This window comes from Taurulus bubalis (assembly GCF_910589615.1).
Source record: "Taurulus bubalis genome assembly, chromosome: 8".
Taxonomy (NCBI): Eukaryota; Metazoa; Chordata; class Actinopteri; order Perciformes; family Cottidae; genus Taurulus; species Taurulus bubalis.
This window is the reverse complement of record NC_136596.1, coordinates 11,720,535-11,735,145: the sequence shown is the minus strand read 5'-3', so window position 1 is coordinate 11,735,145 and position 14,611 is coordinate 11,720,535. Positions and strand designations below refer to the sequence as shown.

The following is a 14,611-nucleotide window of genomic DNA, read 5'->3' as shown; positions in this document are numbered from 1 at the left end:
GTTTGAGACTGAAACAGAAACGGGGACATTTAAGCTTTTCCTCCCTTTATTTAATTGTTCTGAAGTTAAGCACTTTATTTGATTATTATTATTTATTATTACATGCACCATTTTCATTTTGTATTTATTTTATTTTAAAATGCAGCCCTACTTTAATTTAGTTCATGAGAGAACATTATACATATCTGCAGTCACACATAAGTCCAGTTCTATGTTACGTGATAATAAATATTGTTTAAAAGTGTTTTAATCGTTCTGAATTCATTTGATTTGAAAGGTATTGATTACATGCAGATGTTGATACAACTACCAGGCTACTTAAATATATATCACACTAAATAGATCTTCTGGACCTTTCCTTCAAGAAAATTTCTCTAACTGGACCTCTTAACATTTTAGTTGAATACCCCTGGTCTACAGCATGGAGGGATAAACTGTGTCAGTCTGTGGCTACATTGACAATGTTAGAAGGATGAGTTCATTGGTAGTTAAGCCTTTTCATGGGATTTGTTGATAGGGATAAAACCATCTCTTATCCTTGTCGTACACCCCCATTCACACTCAAAATAGTATAAATGTTCTTACAGTTAAACTCAACATTAGAATGAGAAGATAGTGTAATTAAAACTGGATGTCCCCTTGAGGTTTTTGCATCACTACAGTGTCCGTACAAAAATACACAGAGGGATCAAGGATGTTTGAAGAGAGAGCTCAGAAGACAATGACGAGAGTTGTTCACAAAATGTAATGTGATCAAATAACTGTTCCGTATCTTCTAGTTTTAGCAAGCTGATAGGGGTAAACATAACCAAAACTGACCCCAGTCTGACCTGAATACACTGTTCTGTTTATTTCAGGACATCCAAATATGGGAGGACCAATGCAGCGGATGACTCCACCCAGAGGCATGGTACCGCTAGGGCCCCAGGTATGGGACCAGATGATTTGTGGGAATATTTACAAAGCATTGGTTCTGAGACTTACTCTCTTGTAACTGAGGACATTTGGTGTCTTCTTTTTTAGGGTTATGGAGGCGGGATGAGACCACCACTGAATGCCCTGGTTGGTCCTGGGATGCCTGGTATGAACATGTGAGTGGTATCAACATTATACAATCTACACGCACACAGTGAAAATGACCTCCCCACATTTCTCTCAGTCAGAGGGATGACAATAAATGCAAACAACCTTAATTTTCTCACTAAAATAGAGGCAGTCAGCTGTTTCCTTTCTGTGGTTTTAATTACAACTTTACTGTATGTTCTTGAATCTGGGAGTGGAGCAAGGAGCCAGCTTTCCTCTAGTTTGTCTTCTTTTATCCTTTTTCTTTATTACTTGTTGTTCCCATTACCTCTCTCTGGCAACAGCAGAGCTTGTTGTTGCCAGCTCTGCCCAAATGAATTAGAAACAAAGAAGCCTGGCAAAAGCAGAAAACTAAAGTGTATAACTGTGTGTGTTCCAGGGGACCTGGTGGGGGTAGACCCTGGCCAAATCCTCCAAACTCCAATTCGGTAAGTGCTCAAACAAAGACACCCAACAGAAAGTTATTTCATTACTTTCATGATTTCCTTATGTATTTTTGCAGACCCCTTACTCGTCTGCATCTCCAGGAAGTTATGTGGTATGTATGCATGGGTTTAAGCTGCTGCTGCTGCTGCTGCTGCTGCTCACTATCTATATAGACTGAAATTTACAAGTCAATGAATGAATCTTATGGAAACCAAACCTGTGATTTCAGGGACCTCCAGGAGGAGGGGGGCCACCTGGGACCCCCATTATGCCAAGTCCAGCAGGTACGTTCAATGTCTTCCATGTGTGTCTGTCAGTTTGTGTTTGTATGTTTTTTCTCTTTTGTCATCTAATTGTTTCTCTGTTCATTATGTCAGATTCAACCAACTCTGGCGACAACATGTACACTATGATAAACACAGTCCCTCCAGGTGGAAGCCGACCAAATGTGAGCAATTTCTCTCTCTGTGTATACCATTGTGTTTGAGTGTATTTACATGCACATGGTAGTTGCATTTATGTGTGAAGGTAGTAGTTATTTTATATCAAAATATTGTTATTTAGTTATGTTGCAGGCACATCATTGTCTGCTGTGTATGTTCTCCTTAGTTCCCTATGGGTGCAGGTGGTGACGGTCCACTCGGGGGAATGGCTGGAATGGAGCCCCATCACATGAATGGATCATTAGGTACAGGAGCAAGTAGCTTGTACAGTATGTGCTACATTGATACTGAATCTCTGGTTATAGTTTGTCCTAAGAGTTCAAATAATTTTAAGCAAAACAAGCATTCTTTTGATAATGGTTACTAGTTCTCATACTTGTGTTACCTCTCTCAGGGTCGGGTGATATGGACAGTCTCCCGAAGGTAGAATAATATATTGATCTACTTTCAAACTCCAGTTTGCAAATGCACTGCGTGTCTGCTTTGTGTAGCTTTAATAGCATACAATGACTACGATGTTTTTTTACATACTTTTTAAAAGAACTCTCCTGGGAACCTAAGTATGAGTAACCAGCCCGGGACCCCCAGGGAGGATGGAGAGATGGGAGGAAACTTCCTTAACCCTTTTCAGAATGAAAGTGTAAGTCAATTGTCATCTATTATGTGAAGATTAGAGGGATCTCAAAACTCAATATCATGAGTATTGCAAGTTAAGCTAATCAGCTGCCACTGTGGCTTCATTTACCGTGCAGGCATGTGAGGGGTATGAATCTTCCAGTCTAACTCTGGGAAGAAATTAAAAAGGCATCATTCACTTTAATTATTAAACGTTAATTGTAAATGGAAATAATTTGACTTCATCATTAACATTGTTGGAGGGATTTATAATTAAGGATACTGTAAAACTGTATTAAAAAAATGCTCACATACACAAACTCAAACATACTTATTTCTCTCCATCTTACCTCTGCAGTATTCACCAAACATGACGATGAGCGTGTGAAGGCTCTGGAAGCAGGTTTGGTTCAGTTGCCCAGTAACCTGGATCAGTAGAAAGCAGAGAGACAGGATGTGATGTCATCTAGGCCAGTGACTCTTCCTCCACCACCACCACCTGCCTAGTTAGGACATTTGCCCTAGGCCCTGTCCTCCTACTATGCCCCAACCCCACCCCTGCATTGTTTCTGCCCACGTCTCTTCTCTCCTATTTCTTCTCCCGTTCGAAGTGGTGACTGTGCTACATTCATCAGTTCTTCCTCTGCAACTATGAGACTGTACAAAGCAACCAAATTGAAACAACCTGGAGGAGAACTCCTTGTATATTTGCAAACAGTGTGTATGAGATATATATATATATATATATATATATATATATATATATATATATATATATATATATATATATATATATATATATATATATATATATATATATATATATATACATATATATATATATATATATATATATACATACATCTAACTGGTTGTCACATGTAATATCTTTTGTCTTTTCTTGAGAATAGAAAAGATAATACCAGGAGGTTTACTTCTTTTCAACGTGTGTGTCCTTTAAATCTTTAAAACTGATGACATCGTTTAATTTGTTTTATTCAATGGGTCGTTTTTATTTTAAATTCCAAAACTCAGCCACAATTGTGGAAAATGAAATCTCATCAAAGTCAGCTATTTAGTCATGATTTGGAGAAAGGCCTCCACACAACCTGAAATATTAACTGCATTTTAAATATGAAATCACATTGAATGGTAAATAAAGATGTTTGTTTAATGCTTAAAGCGAAACTATGCAACTTTTGTTGGTAGAGAAACAACAATTGTACAGTGTGCTGAATTGACCAATAGTGAGTCTTAGTTATACATTTCACTTTCTGTTTTGGAGAGGAAGAATGGGTTTCAACTTTCAAAAGTTGCATAGTGTTGCTTTAAATCAGTCTCTTTGCTGACTGGGAAAGAGGATCTACACAAAGGTCCCATAGAACAGTGTGATATGTCACCAAACAAGAGGGGACACTGAACCTGTGCTTGTTGTCATAATATTTGTTGTGTTTTTTGTTTGTTGCTGAGGCCTTTCTCATCTCAAGTTATTTAAACCTTTATCCAAGTGATTTATCATTTTACATATTGGAGTCACAGTTGCAAAATCGATACAACGGCCCACGTCTGGACATAACATGTTCAAGAGAGAGAGAACACAAAGACCGATGAACAGTACGAGTGGTAACTGTAAGACACAAGCTTATGAAATCACGTTGGTCACTCATACTTAATTGCCATCCGGATAAACTGTGATGTGAAAGGTCGGTTGGTACAGAAAGCAAAAATAAGCTTGTTTTTAATCAATTCTTTCTTTTTCTCTTTTTCTCACTGCCCAAGATGTATTATCATTATGTAGAAAAGGTTGATATGCCTGTGAACATTCTCCTCTAACCTTCCTTACTGCAAAGTGTACAGCTCACAAATGTAGCTCCTCTGTCTTGTACGTGTATTTGATATTATTATTATTATTATTTAAAGAAAATCTGGTAGAGAATTATTGCAAAGGGAGGGGTGGACTGATGATGCACCATCACAACCAAACAGAGATATTTTATTTTGTTTTTGTGTTAGATTGAAGCCATAATTGAGAGTACAAGAAGATGCATTTGTAAATTGGATCATGTTTTCTGTTTTGTGGCAGTATGTGGGACTCCATTTGTGATGTTAATTTTCTCTTTTTTATTCTTGTATTATGTTTTTGTAAATACACAGAGAAGTATTTCATGGGTTTTGAATATGCTAGTATAAAGCTTCTCTTCCCTTAGTCAAAGTGTCGGCTCTTTTCATTTGAGAGGACTGTTGCGAGGACTGTGCGCACTAGAACGACTTCCCTTCCAACTCCGCCTCTTCTTTCATGCAGTCATTCAAACCAATTCAAAGAGCCGGCAGCTCAGCTGAAACATTACGTCAGCAATGTCCAAAGAATAAGGACAAAAGATCTTTAAAAAAAACGAAAAAATGTAGTCATGTCTACATGAAGTTAGCTAACGTAACTAAGAATATTCATAATTAAATCATGTTGGAAAATGTATGTGACTTCATAAACATCCAGGGCCGGCCCTGAACTCCCTGTTTATCTGACCTGACCTGTGAGCCATGTAAACCGTTTGCCGATGCCACACAGTTGCACCTGACACCGCAGTGTCGCACACCAAAACATTATAACCGTTCGCTCCATCTGTTGGTCTAAAAAGCTGTAGACCTATACAGAACAGAGTTAGGTAAAATAAAAAACATACTGTATATTGAATAACATATTTTTAAGTCTTAAGATGAGTGAATATTTCCAATAATAATAAGTTGTTGAAAATGTGGAAAATAATTAAATGTAACACTTTGGCTCTGCTGGATGTGGATCAACTGATCAACTCAGCCCGTGCTTGTACTCCTCTGCTGACAAACTTAAGCATAGTACCTGTAAACAATATTAACAATATCATTTTTGGTTTTGATTACCCGGTCCAGGTTTCTCCAGTTTTCCGCTGTGCAGCTGGTGTACCACACGGTGGCGCAGTGGCAGAGAATTGTCTCTAAGGTGCTCCTGTAGAAGTTAACTAGGAGCGGAGAGGGAATTTTTTTTGTTTGTTTGTTTCCTCAAGAAGAAGAACCTCTGTGTGAGGTGTTAAGGGCCCATGTCAGATCCTTTGTGATGTGGATTCCCAGGAATTTAATGTCACTTACTCATTCTGACGGTTTGTGAGGAAGTCCATAATCCATGAGCAGAGTATAGTGGATAATCCAAGGTTATTGAGTTTGTTTACCAGTTCATGGGGGACTATTGTGTTGAAAGCGGAGCTTAAGTCAACAAAGCTGAGGCTCCTGAATTAAAACGCAATAAACACAACGCAGCTGGTAATGAGCAGACGTTCTCTCAGTTGATCTATACAATGTTCCTCTTCTTCACAGATGTTATCCATTGTGGTTGCAAATCAACAAGCATGTGACAAAAAAACAACAACATTCTTCATATGAAATGCAGCCGACAGTTAAATTAAAAACCACACAATTTATAATACATTTTATTAGACTATATAGTTATATTGACACAAGAAAGTGGAGAATTGTAAAATGTTCATTCATACAATTACAAAGGATTTGGACAAACCTGAAGATTCTTTTACAGTTCTTTTGTAGCATGTAAACAACCATCCGCCTGCAACCAATAAATTATCCTTCAAATATAACCCCTATGAATTAAATCGTAATTTTAAGACAAATAACGATAGATGTAATAATTTTGTTTTTCATTACTCTCAACATACATACACAGAAATAGACAAAACACAAAAAACAAGGACAATAAAGTAGAACAGAGGTAAGCATAAACATTTAGTTACCATGTACAAACATAAATATAAATGTATAAATAAAAGAATATAAATATGAACATAAGAAATACAATAATGTAAATGTTATAAATAATGTATAGATTATTCTTTATGGTACTTGAATAGTACTATAATGGCTTGCACCCATGGAGTCTGAGCAATTTAGATATTGAATTTACTCTTTGGTCTCTTCAATAATTAATCTGAACTATTTATTACACAATCCCAATGTTTACTGTCGTTCACTTCCCAAAAATGTCTCGTCCCACCCACAGCCCAATGTTTATCTAACATCCCCTCTGCTATAGCCTTCCTACAGGAAAACAGTTGTTGATTTTCTTCTGTGGAGTCCAGTTGGCTGTGATTTGAACGTCTAATCATGTCTGTTCAGTTTTGTTTAGCTTTACTGGCTCTCTCCTATCAGACTGCTGCATCTGATCCAGGCTGTGAAGAGCTGCTTCAACCTCTGGAGGATCGAAGCCAGGTACGTTGACTTCAGCATTTACATCCAGCAGAATCCAGACCACACTGGTGGCTTTGCATGTTTTAACCTCACCTAATTATAACTTACCTATGAACTAATCTTATCTTAAACTTCAAGGGGTTGAAAGCTTGTTAAGAGTTTGTCTTTGAGTACAAATTAGCACATTAATTTTTGCACATCTGTGTCCAGGTTTCTGGAAAATGGATATTATATGCTGGAACATCAGACAATGAAGTGTTATTGAAGGAACTTGGAAGGGTAAACAGCTCCTGGATCGAACTCTCACCCAAACCTGACAGTGATGATATGACCCTTCGCTGGGGAGACAGAATGTAACTGTTGATCATCTTTTGAAAATTAATGTTAATACTTTTAAGGCAATCAATGCATAAATGAGATTACTCTAAATCTATATTTCTCCTTACAAGGGATGGAACATGTCATCATGGAGACATTAATTTCACCTTCACTAGCAACTCCACTAAGATGGCGTGTAAGTAAATGATGATATGCGTGTGATTATAATACAAGTAACATATTTTCATACATGCCTTAATCCAGAGTTACTAGAAATGCGTAACAATATTGTAATCTTGTGTTTATATCTAACAGTTTCCTATAACGGCTCTGATCATGAGCATGTCGGGGAGCACCTGGTGACTTGCCCTGACTGCATCCTCTGGACCGACACCACGGTGGCAAAAGAGGAAGCCAGAAATGGCAGAGGCCTCTACCTCTTCAGTGAGTTCACAGCTGCAACTGTCTTTTCTGTAATGTGTGAAACTCACAAACTCAGGATTTTCAAATGTATTAACAAATGTATTGATCCCCCCCACACACACACACACACACAAACACTGTCCTGCAGCAAAGACTGGGAAATTGGAGGATCCTCAGCTGGAATTTTTCAAGAAACAGGCTGCGTGCCTCAACTTCCCACTAGAATTCCACTTTGGAGGGACCACAGGTAAGCTGCTGATTCACCACGACACAGACAACACGAAGGAGTACTGTGTGTGTGTAATTTATTGAGCCAATTATCAACTTGATTCCCTCCTTTTGTTTCAGACCTGTGTCCTTATGAGAAGGCGGCAGATGTAAAGGAGAAAGAACAATAGAGACCTGAAGTTACTCGATGAGCCATATTCTATTCATGTGTGTATCAGAGATGTCTTGATAGATGTGAAGATACCACCCTGAATACATGAATAAAAAGAAACATGTTTGAATATGAAAGAGAGATTTTTTTATCTTGGAAGAAGAAATCAACCAATAAGAGTAAGAGTCCACTTATAGTTGACCAACGTGTTTGTTCATTGCATTCCATTAACCACACTGCTTATCTTATTGGGAACCGATCCCAGCTAACATTTGGACCAAGGCAGGGTTCACCCTGGACCGGTCACCAGACTGTCGCAGTGCTCATATAGAGACAGACAGACTAGGTCAGCTGTTTAATCTAGGTGATGCACTATGTCCACCGACACATTATTACATTCAACTCGCAAAACTCCAATATACATGCATTCATGTACATAACACATCAGTTATGAGACATCATAGTTGCTACTTTTATCCAGTTTTCACCCCTTTTACTCTAAACCACAGCATTACATGCACATCAGCGCAACACTTGGTGAACTGCTGAATAAAGCAAGCGTAAGGCTCCCCTTGCTTCCTGCCCAAAGGACCCCTCAGCTGACTGAAGTGTCTGTATGAGCTTTACTTACTGTCACCAAACATCAACCTACTACCGGTAACTAAACCATTTCAGATTCTATTGCAGATGAACATATGCCAGGTGAATGAACAAAACAATAAACAAAGAATAAAAAAGAATAAATACATGATAACGAGAATATGGAGGTGTCCATGTCTATTTCCTATTATTGCGCCAAACATTAATGTGGGCCCCATATTACAAAAACAACATGCTTCTATCTCTTTGTACTTGCTGGCTCTTGGCAGACACTGCTAGACACTGTGAATAAAATAAAAAGAAAAAATCTCAGGGGAGTCTAAGATGGAAATGCTAAACAGGGCAGTGGACATGCTGACTGATTCATTAATGCACCTCTTGTTCTACCTCAACACTTGTCTTTTCTTGCTGTCTACTTGTTGGAGAGCCCCATGAAGGATGGAACGCAACACGTTTACATGTCTGTGAGAAGCCTCTACAGCGCTTTTTACCAAGCGGAAGAGATAAATGGCAGTGTGTGTGTGTGTGTGTGTGTGTGTGTGTGTGTGTGTGTGTGTGTGTGTGTGTGTGTGTGTGTGTGTGTGTGTGAGAGAGAGAGAGTGTGTGAGTCTGTTACATAACCTCCCCTCAAAGAGCAAACAGACACACAAACCCAACACATGAAACACATGTGCTTAAGAGAGCTCTCCCTGTTTTAAGGATCAAACCTTCTAGATACAGAGCCATGAAACGCAATTTCTGATTCTTTATCAAATATTGACAACGTCATGTTGCAAGCACATTGTTGACAGTTCAAAAGTATGTTTGCGTTTTTAAATGGAGCTGTCCAGCTGATTAACATCTGGCAAAGAGTGTGTTTGCCAAGCACAATATTATACAAGTGACAAGTTTCTAATAGGGTGTTTCACATGAAGGTAGTTCTAGAAGATATTTGTAAAGTTTTTAAACCATTGCTTTAATAACAGATGAGGACAGGGGAGGAGATGTGTGTGTGTGTGAGAATGTGTGTGTCTTTCTTTTTATTGTTTCTGTCTTTGTGCCTGTGTGTGACTCTGTCCAGGGGGGTGTTCACATATTGAAAGATGCTATTCAGACTCTGCCAGCTGTCTGTTATGCAATGGGGTAACTAGGACAAGCTCTTGCTGACTGGACGTAGTACGTGATGGTGTGTGTGTGTGTGTGTGTGTGTGTGTGTGTGTGTGTGTGTGTGTGTGTGTGTGTGTGTGTGTGTGTGTGGCCCAGCCCACTGTTACAGAACACTTCCCCTGGTTGCTTTGAGGAGGCTCTCGCTGGCAGGATCCCTGACATTAGTGTTGCTCTCTGGCTGCCTGCTGTCTCGAGCTATGGATGCACAGCTGGTTATAGCTCTGCTGGCTCTCACCTCCCTGGGTGCTGCATCTGAACCGGACTGCAAAGAGCTGGTTAAGCCTCTGGTACTGGACAGCCACAGCCCTGTGAGTAAAAGCAATCATTTGTTATGAGCTGAGGTCATATGTGAAGTGGCTTTGTAGCACAGCACTGTGTGTTAATATAACTTGAATAGCTTTTGTTTTGGTGTTAAAATTAAAATGTGCTCCATGATATTTAAAATGAACTAAGGCTCTTAACACAATTTCTCATTCAATGTATCACTCTTAAGCATAGCAGTACTTGTGCACAAGCCAATCTGTGTTATATATTATCTTTGTTTATGGTTTTACAAGTATATCCAATACCTCATGCATATCGATGTGTCTTGTATATCAAGGCTATGTGCCCTTTTAACAGAAAAATAACTGTGATATGTGACTTTAGCAAAGAACTTTAGATGTCACCACAAGGTCCATTAAGTAGATTTTTATCATGATGAAAACCAACCTGTCCCTCAGCAGATCTAGTTCTCATGAGAGTAAACTTTCAATCTCAACAATATGAAGCCTTTAAAAAACAGGCAAAATGCTGCAGTCATGTGACTGAGTCGTATGGATGTCTTTTCTCTGTGTTTGTGGCAGATCTATGGGAAGTGGGTGCTCCATGTGGGGTCGTGGGACGAGCCCGGTCTGAAGAACGACCTGGTGACGGTGAACGGCTCCTGGGTGGAACTGTCGGCTTCCTCAGACAGCGGAGTCATGTCCATCTACTGGTCCGACCGCCTGTAAGGACACTGCAGACATGTTGATATGTTCCATTTTTGCTCACATACATATGATAATGGTTAAGAGTGTATATTAATTAAAAGATGTGGATTGTCACTCCTTGTTCTTGTTTTGTTTGTCCTATTACAGCAGTGACGATAAATGCCTGCAGGGGTTAGCAAATGCCACCATCTCAGGGATGACCAGTCACACCACTTGTAACTACCTCTATCAATATCGTTCTGTTACACCCTGCTCATCTCTTTCCCTAATGTGTAATGTTATGTGGGTGATGCAGCATGCAGCAAAAATAATGTTACCAAGGTAAAGGCGGATTTGATTAAAAAAAATAGTCACAAAGGTTTGACATACATTATTTAAATATTTATGGAAATAAAAGACAACCACATATTTAATATCTTGCATTTGGGTTACATTATAGTGAAGCCTTGTTGTTCTAATGTGTCACAGTTAACATAAATGGTCACACTTCATATCATGATGGAAAGTACTATGAGACCTGCTCCGACTGCCTCCTGTCCGAAGACACCACCCTCCTCCCTGACGGCAAGTCAAAGGGACGATACCTTTTCCTCTTTAGTAAGGCAACTTCTTCCCCCTAAAAAGAACTATACCATGTTTGTGTTTATTTTTTGTAAAAATGTGTTTATATTTTGATAATTTTTCTTATTTCTGTCCTCTTTCCCCTGGCTTCTCTTTATTCCTACCACCTCACCCTCTGGCTTCTCTTTAAAGCACGTAACGGCACTTTGGAGTCATCTGAGTTAGAAACCTTCAAGAAGCAGGCAGAGTGTCTTAAATTCCTCCCAGAGTACCACTTTGGAGGAACAGGTCAGCTGGCATTTCATACCAAATAAAATCATCAAAGCACGTTCATTCCACCTTCTTCACCAATCAGTGATGTTCTCCTCTTTCATCTGTCCAGATCTGTGTCCAGATGACAGGGTCCCTGCATCAACTGGTGCCGAGAATACAGAGAATGATAAAACCGATGTTCCGCCCAATGAAAAGTAAAGCAGAGCAAAGAGATGTCATCGCCCTTTGAACAGCATCCAGACGCATCCAGCTTAACCTGTACTCAATAGTGTTGTAATGTGATCTGCATGCACTGTGGAATAGATTTTCAATAGTCCTGTTATAGCTGGTTTCAGCAGCAGCAATGAGTTCAAGGCCTGTTGGTGTCATGTTAGAGCTGTGGTTATGTGTAGTCTTATGACTGTGTGTCTGCCTGCCTCATAATGTAGTTTATGAAATGTGATATGTATACAGTTAAGCAGATTCTCGCAGGCACAGTTATGGCTGGAAGATCCACTTCAATGCAGTGTTCATATCTATTTAACAATCTGTTAGTTGAGTAACTATTTCCAACTGGTTGTGCGATGTAAATAAAAAAAAAGCTTTCAGTCTCCCTCTGTGTTGTGTTCTTGTCATATATTTCTACACTTATTCAGTAAAAGTATTTGGCTTCCGAGCTCCAACATTTTTTTAATTGTTTCCAAATGCATTAGTAGATGCAAGACTCTCTTCTAGTCCATAGAATCCAGAATAATCGCTCCATCAAAACCATTACACCCCTTTTCAAATGCGCCGCCTTTCCCAGAAACTTCCACAAAGACTGTTGCTGGGTAACGTCTCCGGCAGGGGGAGAAAGACGACGTCAAACTTTTAAACTGTCGCCACAAGGAGTCCAGTAAGACCCACTGAGAAATAACCTTCATTCAACAAAAGAAAAGCCACCTCGGGGACTTTTTAGATGTCTCAACAGTCAGGGACAAGTTTTGGCACTTTGCCTGAGTTCATTCAGGGACAACGCTATGGCAACAGAGGAATGTTATGCCATGCAATGCTGAACTAAAGAAGTCTGCATGGTAGTTACAAAGCCGTCACTGGTGCATCTTGTAGAAACCCCCTCCCCCCCATTTTTAGCACTTACACAATTACTTTTTTGTTTGTTTGAGGTTTTCTTTTGCAGCTTCAGCGACATCCTCTGCAGTGCTGCTGACTCTCCCTCTTCCATCTCATCCTCTTCTCGGTCTGAGCATGGCTCTGCCTGCTGTGGTATTTCTGTTGGCTTTAACTTCCCTCAGTGCTGCATCTGCACCTGACTGTAAGGACCTAGTCAGACCTTTTATACCAGAGGACCCCAAACTGGTAGGTTTTCTCCATCTTATTTATCCCAAAGATATGAGATTTTATTTTAAAAGCATATCACCAATACCAATAAGTACACTCAGATATTTTGTATATAGTTATATGCATCTTGACTTTTATTTGAAGGTTTTTGGAAAATGGGTGTATGTGATGGGAGCTGGTGACCCCAAGCCCTACCACAAGGCACTGGAGTCTCTGAAAAGCTCCTGGATAGACTTGTCTCCCACTTCTGACAGTCAGGTTGTGACATTACGTTGGGGCGATTACTGCTTGTAAGTTTTTGGTGATTTAGTTAATATGTTGGGCAGAAATATTGTTTGTAGCACACTATTCAAAAGGTTAGCCTTTTCAAACTGCATGTTACATTTGGAGTTGGTAAAAAAAGTAGTCTGTCACATCATGTTCTTGTTTCTCAGTAATCGGTGTATCTCGGGGGCGGTAAATGCAACAGTCTCAGGCATTGCGACCACATTTCGTAGTAAGTAACGTAGTAAAGTGATGAAGCAGCTTATTTCTATAGCACAGTTTAAACCACCACAGCTATTTCCATATAAATAATATTGCAGAATAATAAATCGCTCTGTTGTCCACTTTTAAAGAAAATCTTTCAGACCACAAAGGACATATTCTACAGACTTGCTCCGACTGCCTGCTGTGGACAGACACCTTTCGGAATGGGGACACCACCGGAAGATACATCCTGCAGTTCAGTAAGTTCCTCTTTGCTTTTAACACAGTTGTTCAGAGTTCTAAATGTGATAACTCCTTTTAAAATCTCTCATTTCTATCAGCGAGAACTGGAAAAATAGATCCGGAAGATGTTGAGATTTTCCGGAAACAGGTTGGATGTCTGAACTTCCCAGAGAACTTCTACAGCTACGATGGTAAAACAGGTCAGTGCGTCTTCAGTGAACTTTAATGACTGTTGCTAAAACAAAGCTGTGCCTGCAACTCACACACAACTTGCCACAAGATGGAGATGCTGGACCATAAAATGTAACATTTAGATATGATTACACATTGTGTTTTTATGCAGAAAACTTGAAGTGCAATGCACACAGTGAGAAAATTAAAATGCTGCCAACATCATTTCCATAATGCTGAGGAAATATTTGCTCTTTTCTCGTAAAGATTTTGTTTTTATGTTTTGTTTCAGAGCTCTGCCCCGATGACAAAGAGAGTACAGAGTGAACAGCAATAAAAAAGATGAAGATACTGCAACATCATTATTAAGCAACATATGTATAATGGAATAGTTTGTTTTGATTGAATTATGTATTTTATGTATGCGAGTGCAGTTCAATTGATTAATTTTGTTGCATATACATATATATATATATATATATATATATATATATATATATATATATATATATATATATATATACACACACACACTTATCAAAACCTATAGCAGATGTTTGTCCTACAACAATGCAGCTACAACATAACTTGTAATGTTTTTTCAGATTAAAACTCGGATGAATTATTATTAACTGTGTATATCCTATGATTTGCTGAAAACAAGAATATGAAACAAAAATCTGAAAAGAATGGCGGAGCATGTTGCGACATGCTCTCTGTGAAATTAAAACAAACATATCAAACACTGTCATACTGGTGGGTGTATTTGGTTATCCAATAGGCTAATTTAAGTGGACACATGTCCAGCACTACAAGGCACTGGACACACTCTTTTCATCCAACCCAAGCATTTTGATTATTTATATGCATAGATTCAGATATATTATACGGTAAGTACAGGTTTGAGAAGTGTCTGAGAAGCCAGCGTCCCATGTCCGTGT

The 14,611-nt window shown here is 39.0% G+C and overlaps 3 protein-coding genes and 1 long non-coding RNA gene across 22 annotated transcripts in view; all 4 read left to right on the top strand.

The window, feature by feature from the left end:
* The window catches only part of ssbp2a (single stranded DNA binding protein 2a), a gene marked incomplete at both ends in the record, with an annotated part of 48,742 nt that extends 45,714 nt beyond the window's left edge, over positions 1-3,028 (top strand). For 7 of the 19 annotated variants that reach the window (XM_079222768.1, XM_079222778.1, XM_079222779.1 and 4 more), the window contains 10 exons: positions 858-928; positions 1,024-1,091; positions 1,463-1,511; positions 1,586-1,621; positions 1,739-1,793; positions 1,887-1,957; positions 2,119-2,197; positions 2,347-2,375; positions 2,494-2,592; positions 2,926-3,028. In XM_079222768.1, coding sequence (XP_079078894.1) covers positions 858-928; positions 1,024-1,091; positions 1,463-1,511; positions 1,586-1,621; positions 1,739-1,793; positions 1,887-1,957; positions 2,119-2,197; positions 2,347-2,375; positions 2,494-2,592; positions 2,926-2,955 — 587 coding nt within the window. The remainder of the gene's footprint in view (positions 1-857; positions 929-1,023; positions 1,092-1,462; positions 1,512-1,585; positions 1,622-1,738; positions 1,794-1,886; positions 1,958-2,118; positions 2,198-2,346; positions 2,376-2,493; positions 2,593-2,925) is intronic. The other 12 variants (XM_079222772.1, XM_079222771.1, XM_079222765.1 and 9 more) reach the window with 8 other exon arrangements.
* A 3,995-nt stretch (positions 3,029-7,023) lies between these two features.
* LOC306740606 lies at positions 7,024-7,520 on the top strand. The gene is made up of 3 exons (XR_013771053.1): positions 7,024-7,153; positions 7,250-7,314; positions 7,434-7,520. It is a non-coding gene; the product is annotated as an uncharacterized lncRNA (long non-coding RNA).
* Positions 7,521-9,842: 2,322 nt separating this feature from the next.
* Positions 9,843-12,063, top strand: LOC306740017 (saxitoxin and tetrodotoxin-binding protein 1-like). The gene is made up of 6 exons (XM_079222120.1): positions 9,843-9,974; positions 10,512-10,654; positions 10,785-10,852; positions 11,106-11,234; positions 11,391-11,486; positions 11,581-12,063. The coding sequence occupies exons 1-6, from the start codon at positions 9,864-9,866 to the stop codon at positions 11,667-11,669; spliced, it is 636 nt and encodes a 211-aa protein (XP_079078246.1). The 5' UTR covers positions 9,843-9,863; the 3' UTR covers positions 11,670-12,063.
* A 632-nt stretch (positions 12,064-12,695) lies between these two features.
* LOC306740642 (uncharacterized protein) lies at positions 12,696-14,281 on the top strand (the record flags this gene model as incomplete). Its single annotated transcript, XM_079222871.1, has 6 exons — positions 12,696-12,806; positions 12,933-13,078; positions 13,223-13,284; positions 13,406-13,516; positions 13,598-13,699; positions 13,963-14,281. 6 exons carry the CDS (start codon positions 12,696-12,698, stop codon positions 13,995-13,997), a joined length of 567 nt encoding a protein of 188 aa, XP_079078997.1. The 3' UTR covers positions 13,998-14,281.
* Between the last annotated feature and the right edge of the window lie 330 nt (positions 14,282-14,611).

What these genes read in the sequence shown, in the direction of transcription:
- LOC306740017 (XM_079222120.1), top strand. Translation starts at nt 9,864, where the DNA reads ATGGATGCACAGCTGGTTATAGCTCTGCTGGCTCTCACCTCCCTGGGT. An exon ending in TACTGGACAGCCACAGCCCT is followed by an intron (nt 9,975 to 10,511) that starts GTGAGTAAAAGC and finishes TGTTTGTGGCAG; the next exon opens with ATCTATGGGAAGTGGGTGCT. An exon ending in GTACCACTTTGGAGGAACAG is followed by an intron (nt 11,487 to 11,580) that starts GTCAGCTGGCAT and finishes TCATCTGTCCAG; the next exon opens with ATCTGTGTCCAGATGACAGG.